Below are 12174 nucleotides of genomic sequence, written 5' to 3' on the forward strand. Positions count from 1 at the left end.
GGAAAATAAATCATGGATTTGGATGCAGCCTGAGTAATTACCAATGGCTGAGACTAATTCAAGCATTCTATCCATCACTTTTTTTATATCAAATTGTAAATATGCACTGGTTGGTCGGTGCAAATGTTAAAGCAAAATAGGTGGTTTTCCTGAAATTCGAACAACATTTTATTATTTTGAGAGTCACGGAGTCTAGCCCTAAATGTAAGCACAGTTATCCGAGCCTCACCTCCACCTAATTACCTCCAAAGCAAACACGGACAAAGCTGACAGGCCAACCTTTGCAAAGCATGCATGTTTTATTTTATATATTTATTTAATATAAAAATAAAGCAGGGGCCCAGCTGCCAAACCACACCAGCCCTGTCACTAAAGTACCGTCATGTTCAGGGTACTAAGAACATGTGATCAGGCAAAATGCTATGTCATGTAAGGCTATGACGTTGTCTTCGGTCCAGAAAAGGGTGTCCTGGCGGTGTAAAAGGGATGAAGTGGACTCACCCATTGCCTTAGCAAAATATGAATGACACATGAACATATAAATGAATGTAGAGGGTTGACTGACAGCCCCATATTTACTGATTTTAATATCAATTGCCAAGGAAAAATGAGGCTGAAATGACAGCTGTCTCTCGGCCACACCTAACAAGCATTGGTAAATGCAATAAATCTAGGCTTTTGGACCTATTGTGTTTGCCAATGGTTTTCAGCCATGCTTTACAGCATCCCCAATGCTGTGCAGTATGACTAAAGAAAACAAAGTAAAAAGAATAGTGCTATGGTGTGGCAGTTGCACTATTTTGTAATCATGTGCGCCACATATGTGCGTGCCTACAAAATGACACACTCAATGTTTTATTTAATCGAGTTTGATAGATAAATTAAAAAAATAAGTGGCGCAAAAGTTGTTGCGGGAGGGCCTGGGTGTGAGGAAGCAACATAGATGGCGTGGGTGCTGGCAAGCAACGTGGGGGATTGGAAGCAAAAAGGAGGACAGGGTGGGGAGCAGAAGCAATGGGCAAGGGAGAAGGTGGGCACGGGTGGGGGAGCAACACGGAGGGTGGAGGTAGGGAGGAGAAGCAACAGTCTGGAAGGAGGATGTGGGCACAATAAAGCACTATGGAGGGTGAGAATGAGGAGGAGAGGCAATGGTCGAGAGCGGAACGTGAATCGTGTGTGAGAGAAACACATGAACATAAAAGCAACAGGTGGAAGTAGAAAAAGGCAATAGCAATATGGAGAGTGGCGGAGAGAAGCACACAGGTGACAGAGAGCAAGGTGGAAGGCAAAGGAAGAGGCTTACACAAAGAAGAGAGCTGGGAAACACATGCACTCTGCTAGAACTCTGCTAAAGTGCTTAACCCAAGAGAAAAAAGGAGTGCTTGAAAGGCAAGTAGTGGAAGCATAGACGCCAGGCAATCCCAAGAGATGGTAAAGAGGCCATGTTCCATGGGAGGGACAAACACAAGACTGAAAAACTGCAACACTATAAGAAGAAGGCAAATTAGACAGGAAAGCCAACAAATGGTAAGCAATGGATGGATTCCAAACCCCTAGATGTTCTTGGTAAGCACACAATATGTCTTTCACAACCAGACATCCGCGCTGTCTGGTAGGCTCCACCCTAAAAATGACCATGGAAACTCAGCCACTGATTTAGAATATTGACCTTGTTCTAAAGTTGACTTCCGTTAATATAATCCTGTCTTGCTATCCTTTTTTCTGTAGTGCATAACAAAATCAGTTCAAGTCACTTTTAGTTATTTTTCACTAAATGCTGTAAAGAGACAATTTAAGAAAATAAAAAATAAAATTTGGAGCAGCGCATAGTAGTAACCATGTAACATAAAATTTGTTGAATTATTTCTCAAATATTTGTGGCTATTGCAATTTAAAAGTATAAACAAATAGCTTGATTTTCCCAGGCATATGAGCCTTCCACATGCTGAACTGGGCTTAAAAGTTGTCACGTTTTGTGAACAGGAAACTGCAAGCTCAGAGGTCATTTTTATATTTAGAACTAAATAATGCACCCCTGGTATATTTGTTCAATAATTATTTTCTAAACGCAGACCCATAATCAAAGTGGATAAGGAGGTTCCTGTGATAAGTGAAGCTGATGGTAAATGTCACCAGTTCACCCAAAAATGCAATTTCAAAACAGGGATCAATGGTTAAGATCATTTTAAAGAGTAATGACATGCCAAATACGTGAATGGTTCAACAATAACATCAAGACCGTGAGCTGCAGTTGAGCGCTTCTTAATGTGACAGGTTGCGGTGATGCAGTCCTTCTCCACTGGTACACCATATGTGACTGCATACTCTGGAATGGGAGGCCATGATTGCCAATCAGTCCCGAATGTCCAACTAAGTTTTGTTTTATTTACCAATGCCGCTAGATAATTTCAGGCTTTATTAAAAGCCATAGAAGCCTATGCCATTGATAATTTGATGCAAGTAAAGAGAACAAATTTATGGCATCTTCTCGATCAAGAAAAGAGTTGATCTTAAAGCTTCTCAATGAATGGAACGATCTTGGAAGATGTCACAGACCTTTGGAACATGGTCATGACCATGAATAGCCGGTCAAGATGGCTAGTCTTTGATGAAAAAATGCTTAAGAAAATGAATTCCACAGCAAGTGTGAGAGATAATTCCATCAAATTTAGGACACAGTTCCTGGTGGTGTGCTTAGAACCAAATATGCCAAAATTGTGACCACCATTTCACATATAGTTTAAATCAAAGGGCTCAAGCTTGCTTAAGGAAAATGGGCAAATAGGAAATGACATCTTGAATGTTCCTGCTGTACATCCCACAGAGGCTCACTTTGGCTAGATGTCCATGAAGTATTGCATACCAATGGACCTGTATTTACCCTCTTCAGAAACAACGAACAAATATTCCGAATCTATTAACGAAGGAAAAATGCAAATTTGATGTCTCAACAAAAAGGAAAAAGCGCCTCAGTGAAACAGTGCAAAATGGTTTTAATGTTTGAATTTGTCCCATTTGAACAGTTTTGAAAACTGCAGCAGCCAAATAATTACCAGTAAGATTATCGGTGTTTCTTGATTTTCCTAAACAGTGAAGTTAGAAAAATAGAAGTTGAGATTTAAATGTAACAGGAGTGCTCCTAATAAATCTCATGAAGCAGTAAAAAAGTTACAATATTTGAGACAGTCAAAACGGTTCTCGTGATGTGGTGAGGAGTATGAAATTGACCTCTTTTGCCACAAGGGACAATCTTAGTGGATTTTTTCAGCTAAAAGTTAGAATTCTCCCACAATTCCCTATTGAAGCTATCTTTAGTGGACTTAAGTTTGTTCATTATTCATGTCTGCTCATTACAGCTGAATCCCCACAAATTCAATAGCTTCTTAGAAGATAATTTATTTAGATAGGAGCTACAGTGTGCGATGCAGCATTATTTTGTATGAGGTCTTGGTGCTGTTAATAAATAGAGGGGTTAAAGGGTTTAGAATTCATTGTCATGTTGGAGAGAGCTGGAAATGTCACAACAGTAATACTGCAACACTATATTGTCTTGAAATCACGCCATTATTCCAGTTGTGTATTCCAACTTGATGTCGATATTGGATCAATGCTCTTCTTTTCTTCATTATGTGCCCCCATTCGTAACCTGCTTTATGCCGGGTTTTTTGTACTACTCTCCGTGATTCATCTGTCTGGGAATTATGCTATTATTCTTGTGGTGTATTCTTACTTGATGTCCTTATAAGATTCATGTCCTGCCGTCCATCCTTTGTAAAGCGCTCTGTTATCGTTCGGGATCTTGTACCCCGCTATATAAAACTTTATAAATAAATAAAATAAATATACAAACTACTAATTTTGTCTACATGGCTTTTTCTTTTCACCCCTTTGCATATTCATCCAGGATCTCATGGAGGAAACAGATCACAATACAAATAACTCAAGATTTGATCTTTTGTTCTGTTTGTGGTCACAGAGGAACTCTTGTGGTGTGACAGCCAAAGATGGATGGTCATTAAAAGAAAATGTTAACTTCTGCACTAATGCACACAGAAAGCATAATTTCACACCCAGGCGTAAGAATGCTGTGCTTTCCTGTGCCTGTCTCGATGCTGCAAACCCTACATAGTCTTAGACATGACCATAACTTCACTGTTTACGTCACAGACCTTTTTACATTCTGCTGCTGGTTTTAACCTACTACAGTAAGTTAAATCATATATCGAGCACAATTTCATGAGAAAAAATATTTCTGCTACCCCACCAAACAAGTCGTATCTCAATATCAAGACACTAAGCACTACTGAACACTCAGTGGGAAAGTGCAATATACACTTTGATCTGTTTCTTGAGATCATTCTTGGTTGTAATGATCTGGTTAAATGCTTAAGTATTAGATGGACATTCTAGTCCATAGAATGCAGGGTACATTTCTATATCCCCTTCTGAACTGTAAAATATAGGTCCAAGAATGAGTGGATCTATACCAGAGTTTCAGTATAGCCACTCTCTGAGTAAATCAGTTCAAATTAAATTCATTATATATCAATGTAAATTGTACGGATATCCTGACAATCCCGCGTGAATCCTGTGAAGCTCAATATGCATTGAATATCCCTGGTTTAGCACATAAAGACACATATTAGAGGTTGCACAGTTCTGGGGTAAAGGTAAAATCGCATGTGCAATTATGTGTTAACCCCCCCCGAATGGGGGAACTACTGTTTGGGACCAAATGTTCCAGTCATAAAATCACATTGAATTCCATATTCCATGGGGTTTTAAGACATAAATGTACCACCTCCTGTAAGCTTGTGGTAATATATGCAGGGCCCTGTGGGTGGAGTGGGGGTGAGGAAGGGGAGTGGGGGAGTAGCGGAGGAAAGGGAAAAGTTTGTTTTTGGCAGTGTGACCATTCTATGCTGCTCTTTGTAAAAAACTAATGTTACATGAGGCTTGGCTTCTGCAGCAGTCAGCCCTAATTTGATTTTTCCAACCAGTATTACTGGCTGTAAAAATCGAGTAAATGTCAACAACAAGAGAGACAGGGTCTAGAAGAACACTCTCCAACCCCTATTTATATTATGTTACAACAACACGAGAGTGCCTATTGGGATACACTAAAAGTATACAAGTGACAATATCCCTACTTACTAAAGACCATGATGTGAATAAACTAGTGTTATTTAAATAAGGTCAGAAAGGCCAGGAAAGAAAATAAGGGAAGAAAAAATTATTTCTTAAAAGAACCCTCACTTTAAATAACACTAGTTTATTCACATCATGGTCTTTAGTAAGTAGGGATATTGTCACTTGTATACTTTTAGTGTATCCCAATAGGCACTCTCGTGTTGTTGTAACATGTAAAAATCGAGTGTCACACTCCAACGCCTGTAAAAATGGGGTGTGAAATAAAAGTACCCACTCTGAACCAGGTGGAGCGATATTTCATGCCGGAATGTTGCTCTCCCAGAACCGGGGGAATAGTCTCAAAAAGTGTTGGCGTATCTCACTAATGAATACACACTTGTTATCAGCTATATTCAAGCCAATATACTGGAAAGTTTATCTTAGTGTAGATAAATGGAATCTGGTTGGCTTCAGTACAGTGTTGTTTTGTTTTTGGAATGGTGCTCAGTAGCTATCTTGTATTTATCTCTAGCTATTCATTTTTAGGTATTTTGTAGATGTTGTATCAGTATTGGAAGTATACAGCATAGAATGTTCTTATGAATATAAGGTGCTGATGTGGTCTTTTTGTCACACTGTAAAGAGTAACCAGTTAGAAGGTCAAGGGTAGGAAAGGTATTACTGAGCTCACTGCCCATCTATCACGAATAAGGGATTCTGGCATGAGTGATATTCATTTAAAAGGATAGGTGTGTGGGGTTCAAATGAAGTAGAAGAAAGACCATATTGAGTATGACATTGTGGGGATATGAGACAGGATAATAGTGGTTTTGTGAGAGCTGAAAGCTGACCTGCTGGCAACACATAGAAAATGACCTCCCAGGACCAAAGATTGGAAAATGTCTCTTTGGATATGAATGACACTTGCCTTGTGGTAATATGATCCGCCTGGGAACGGAATTCCCAGAGACCTCCTTCAAGTTAATTCTGTATGGTTCTGCAAACACCAAGAGACCCATAAACATATTCTTTAATAAATGTATGCAGTTGACTGTTAGTGCTTTGGTCTGGGTATTGTTATGGGTTAGTCCTTAGTTATCTAATGGAAGGTTTTGAGCATTTCTTTTGTTTGCATTATGGGTTTAGCCATATATGATTCCTAATATCAAATTCTACTGGTTGGTCAAAGAACTCTTTTAACAGTTACCAAATACCTGTTTCTGAAAAAGCCAGTCAAGGTTTTTTTTATTGTTCTAGTGTAACACCAGCGAGAGTGCTGTCTTTCAACCCAACGGCTGCATGTACCATAATACCAGGACCAAAAAGCAGGTGCATCAGATTGCTATGACCTGATGCACCACTTCAGTCAATGGAACTATGATCAACAAAGAGAATTTCATCATAAACATAAGGTAGACTTGAAAATGGCTTTGCATCTGGGCTTTCTGTTCAGTCAACTCTAAAAATATAAAAGGAAAATGACAAAGGTGACTGAGGGGAGTTTTAGAGCTCAAACGTTCCCCTGCCTCAGCCAAAGAGGCTATGGACACACAGAAGACACTCAGAAGAGGAAGCTTTACCATTAAGTTGAGGTAATAGTAATGCAGAACATTATTCAGACGAACTCTAGTTCTGAAAATTATTATTTACCTCAAAGGCATGAACACTAATTAATTCAAGCATTCCATCCATCACTCTTGTGTGAGTCTCCCTAACTGGGAGCTTTATACCCAGACATGTGTCCCAAGCACTCACTGTGTTATAGGACTCAAGCTGTACTTCGCTGACAATTGTCATAGTGTTCACCAAGACCGAAACATGTCTGTTGTGCTTTTGTTCCCATTTGGAGGGGACCTGGATTGGCCGTTCGGTTTGGAGCGTCTCTTGTGAGGCAGGGCAAAAACTGATTTGCATACGGTTGGCCTCTGATGGTAAAGGGGTAAATGAGCTAATAATAATAATAATAATCCACATTTGTAAAGTGCACAATCACCCGTAAGGGTCTCTAGGCGCTGGGGGCCATCGGGAAGATTAAGCAAGCTATTGCCCAGAGTCACATGGTGCTGGGCTAATCTGACGCCGGAGCCGGGGATCAAACCATGATCCCCAGATTCCAGCGTCAGTCGCCCTGGCCGCGGCGCCACACCTCTCCCTCAGCTAGAAACACTCATGGCCTGGGTTACAGTCCAGAATGATCACCCGTCACTGAGATTAATCCAAGCAATCTATCCATCACGTTTTCTCCAGCGCATGCATGCAAATTTGACACCAAATGTGGAGACACTTGTTTCCTACCAGGAAGTTCTTTTTGCCGTTTTGTCAATTCTCATTTTTTACTATTACAGTAGTATTTCATAATCGGCGTTTAGTGAGGGCTCCAGATTATGTTCAATGTGCTGATACACATTTTTAAAAATTGGATTTTTTTATTTAATTACATAACTATGAAACTAATATTAGCAGCAGAGGAACGGCTTTACATGGCGGCTCAAACTATGCTGTGCCTTAACAACGCAGTCCAAACCACGAAAGTATCTTTACAACACATTCCTTCACCACGCAAGTTATTACAACGACTTGCCTTAAGTAAAATGTTGTTGACTGATGTTGGACTTTAAGCCCAACACTTTCCCTACTGTTGTGCAGACTGGAGTTGGAATAGTAAATTATTCTGTTCTAAAGTTTAGCACTTTCCCAAAGGCAAGTCGGCGTAACGGCTTGCGTAGTAAAGGAATGCATTGTACAGATGCATTCCTGGTTCGAACTGCGGTGTTAAGGCAGGTGTGGTTCCGAAATTCAACATTAACATCATGGTCCAGTGATAGCAAAAATGTATATTGTGGCAAAAAATAGTGGTAAATTGAGTTTATATTATTTTGTTTCTACTTAATAAACAGCAAGAGAGCTCTGTTTTGATCTATTTGTCCTATTTTCCATAGATTATTACACAGTTGCAAGAAAGTGGAATAAGCAGATACTGCACTAATTCTGTTGCCTAGGCAACAATGAAAGGGTGGGTGAGCGGTGATGTGACACATTTCACTGTTGCAGTTGTGAAACTTTTCTCTAGCACCCCTTGCAACACTCAAGTTTACCATATTTACCATGCTCCATTTATAGCTAGCATTTTCGCTCAACAAATTATTTTTGTTTGAGAATTTTTTTATTAAATACATTTCTCAAGAGTTCTCTGGCTAAAGGTGTTGTTTTTGTGAATTTTTAACACCCTTACTTTCTTTTTTTATCAGAAACATGCTCTTACTCAATTTTTTCATGATTTCACAAAACTTTAATTCCCAGAGTAAAAGGTTCTGCACACTACAGTAACAATAGAACAAACCAGTTTTTCTTCAGTAAAAAAAAAAGTAAAACACTAAAAGTAGGACTAAGTTGCAGTGGGCAAAATCTTTATGTGATGTAGTCTGTCTGCAGCAGCTATTTCCCCCATTACTAATTCAGTTACGGGAGCAGAAACAATTGGGGAAATTTGAAGTGCTCCACCTTCTATCCACACAAACTAAATACTATAGTGTCCGGTTTACTTCTCATAGTACTTAAATTAGCTTGATTAAGGAAATTCGACCGTCTTTTTATAACTCATTTTCATTCACGTTCTGACTCGTGAGTACAATGTCTTTGGCAGATTGTGGCATCTGCTTGCACCTGTGGCATCTTACTGAAGTCATGGTTACTGAAGAATGCAATGTCATCACAGGATACTACACAGATGCTTGAGGCTTCCAAAGTCTGTATCTCTTAAACAGGAAGAGTTTTAAATATCTTTGGCCTCTAAGGATGGCATGTTGGTATTGTGTCTCTGGAAATTTGGTTGAGTGGACCCACGCCATCAAAGAGCACAGGCACTGCAGTTAGAGTTTTTTATTGCCTTACCAGCTGTACTATTTCATGCTGGGATTTGTCTGGATTAGCCATGTTTCTGGATAGTTTACCATAAACTGAATTAAAATGCACAAGAGGTATGTCGACTGGTGATAATGTATCAACCTTGAAGATGCTCGATAACAGATCAGTGAGACAACTTAAGCCTACATCTTCAGTAGTGATCACCATATTGACACTTTATGGTTATAAATAAACTTTTGTCTAATTGTGTACAATTTTGTTGGATTAGATTCAATGATTATGGAAGTGGCAAATGGACAGCACCGACACTTAATAATTGTATTTATCTCCAGAGCACGTAGAGCGCTTACAACTGCCTAGTTCTATATTTTACGAACCTCAGAACTGCTGGGACATCTCTTAAAGGTGATTGAGATCAGTCAGGTTTCAATACAACACACTCTCTTGGTTCCCTGACCAGACTACTAAAGAGGCCCTCTGGTAGCACATTAGGTGATGGGAGTGAAGGATCATGTCAAAATGGAACAACAGCACCCAGACTTGTGTGTTTGTTGCTTTATTCATACTTGCTTACTGTTTTATTTCCAGGCGTCTGATGACTTTTTGTCTCTGCAGATGTAAGGCAGACCTGAACCCCTTTTTTTCACCTAAAATGGGCAAGCTGTCATAAAACCTTTGGCAAACTAATCTAAAACAACCTGAATTAAATGTGATTTGTGCCTCCAGAAACAAGCTCCATTTTCAGGATGCTCAAAGAAATGTACCCTCATTAAACTCTAATGATATATATACAGTGTTATTGCATTTTGGTTTCAATAAAAAGTCCATCATTTTTGCCTTCTGTAAGCCCCATTTCAACACCTGTCACACATCAAGTAATCCCAGCAAAATGTGTGTAGACAATTAGTGACACGCTCTCTTGTTACAAAAATGGAAAACTGATTTCTAATCATCGCTCCCATATTGCCTGGTCAAAAGTAAATTTGATTGATGATGATATCCCAGTTCCTTCATAGGAGCCAACAGGACCTTCAACATCAACAAACGATTTCTGAAGAACGACAACCCCATTGCATGGTCATATCCAAACAGATATCTTGCCGTCTTTGCTGTTAGAGATGTCTTTCTCCGAACTGGCTTTTGGCTTAGCGCCTTGTTTTTCATGTGCAGTATTCGCCATGTTCTGTTCCACCACTGTCCCCCCAGAAGTGGGACTACTTGTTCGGGATGGCTGTGCGTTAACATGACTGTTGTAACTCTGGAATACAATGTCCAACTGCTCCTGAGCCACCCTCAAATGCTTATGGACTGTGGACAAATCTTGGGGGATGTTATCATCGGGGCTCGTGCATTGTTTCTCCTGATCATTGCACTTAAGGCTTTGCTCATGGGTCATTAGGCTAATTGGCATCTTGGTGGGTTTCTCTGATCTTACTACTAAGTTATATTCAGGAGGACAGGCAATGTTCTTTGGATAGGAATAGTTGTAGGGAGGCTGCCTAAGGATATTCATCTTTCTGTTGCGAATAGCATCTCTAATGGTCCCGATACCCAAGTGGAACATCTCACACAAATTAAGCAAAAGGCACATACAGCTCACTACATACATCACCAGAAGAAATATTGTCTTCTCTGTGGGTCTCGAAACAAAGCAGTCCACATTATGGGGGCAAGGGTCTCGGTTGCACACATAGAAGGCTTCCACTTCAAAGCCATATAAAAAATATTGTCCAACCAAGAAGCCAACTTCAAAGGCCGCTCGGGCAATCAGCTGGAAGACATACACCTTCATCAGTCCTTCAGCCTTGATGCGTCTCCTGCCATCGTGTTTTTTCTGCTCTTTTCCCTTCTCCTGGTTTCCAGCATTGTCCATGTCTACATTGTCATCATAGATCATGGGCTCCCCTTCTTCTTCTTCTCCGGGGTCCTCCAAGTTGCGATGATGCTGCCACTTCTGCCTATAATGCTTTTTCTTTCTAAACGCTTTGTGTCTCCTCTCTTCCTCCGAAGACCTGGCTATCCTGTGTATTGCGTAGCCTAGGTACATAATAGCTGGGGTGCAGATCATAATGATCTGGAAGACCCAGAATCTCACGTGGGAGAGAGGGGCGAACGCATCATAGCAGACGTTGTCGCAGCCCGGCTGCTTGGTGTTACATGTGAACTTGCTCTGTTCATCAGAGTAGATGGACTCCCCTCCAACAGCAGTCAATACAATGCGAAAAATGAGGAGTACAGTGAGCCATACTTTCCCCACAAAGGTGGAATGATTGTGAATTTCTTCTAGGAGGCGCGTTAAAAAGCTCCAGCTCATGTTTGTCATAAGGGCTATTCATTTATGATCTGGAAAAAATAGAAGAGAAAGAATGTTTGTAGAATTTGAGGCTTAAAACAAATACAGTTCATTACAATCATATTGTGAACCCTTAACAAAGCTCTGCTGGATTTATCTAAAATTGCAAGAAAACAAAGCTTTTCGTGGCCTCGGGGATGACGCTTTTAGCCACTGTTATTTTTGACGTTTTAAGGTGGGCCTCATTTGCAACCAATGGGAAGCAATGCATTGCATTTTTGTGAGCAAACTCATGTCTTATAAGACAATGAAGTACCATCAGTACTGAAGTAAAAATAACCTATGGTCGGAAATTGTTAAAAAGGAACATGGTTGTGGCAAAGAAAACACACCGGTGTTCTCTCTGGGCTTTCTGGGCTCAGAACATGCCTTTGTGCACTTACTATAGTCTACATGCAAGCATCAGATGCATACCCATCACTTTCTATACATAACTAGGTTCATGCAAACTAAAAACATATGATGTCCTTAGACTTTAGAAAACCACTTACAGTGCCTCACCGGTAAAATTATGATATAAAGCTGGTGCCCATCCATACACACATACACACGTACAACTATTAGATTAAGAATAAAAATATTATCACGACCACAGCATATTCATATAAAGATCAGTAAATAATCAAACACAGATCAGAAGTAAAGTTTACATGAAACCACCATTCTTCATGGATATTTATGAATAAATTAAAATAGGTATAGGCACTGTTCATTACACACATGGCATTCTGAGCCCTTCCCCATCTCCTATTGACGTTGCGACCATGCACCTCGTTTTCAATCGGGGTTTCAACTCCCTCAAAGAAGAATATACATGCCATCCTGCA

General features: G+C 40.0%; 1 protein-coding gene across 4 annotated transcripts in view; it reads right to left on the bottom strand.

The window, feature by feature from the left end:
- Positions 1–5381: 5381 nt before the first annotated feature.
- Positions 5382–12174, bottom strand: part of GJC2 (gap junction protein gamma 2) — a 643979-nt gene continuing 637186 nt past the window's right edge. For all 4 annotated transcript variants that reach the window (XM_078665300.1, XM_078665301.1, XM_078665299.1 and 1 more), the window contains one exon: positions 5382–11337. In XM_078665300.1, the coding sequence (XP_078521426.1) occupies positions 10073–11317 (1245 nt within the window). In that variant the 5' untranslated portion in view covers positions 11318–11337 and the 3' untranslated portion in view covers positions 5382–10072. The remainder of the gene's footprint in view (positions 11338–12174) is intronic.

Source organism: Lissotriton helveticus, chromosome 10 (assembly GCF_964261635.1).
Source record: "Lissotriton helveticus chromosome 10, aLisHel1.1, whole genome shotgun sequence".
Taxonomy (NCBI): domain Eukaryota; kingdom Metazoa; phylum Chordata; class Amphibia; order Caudata; family Salamandridae; genus Lissotriton; species Lissotriton helveticus.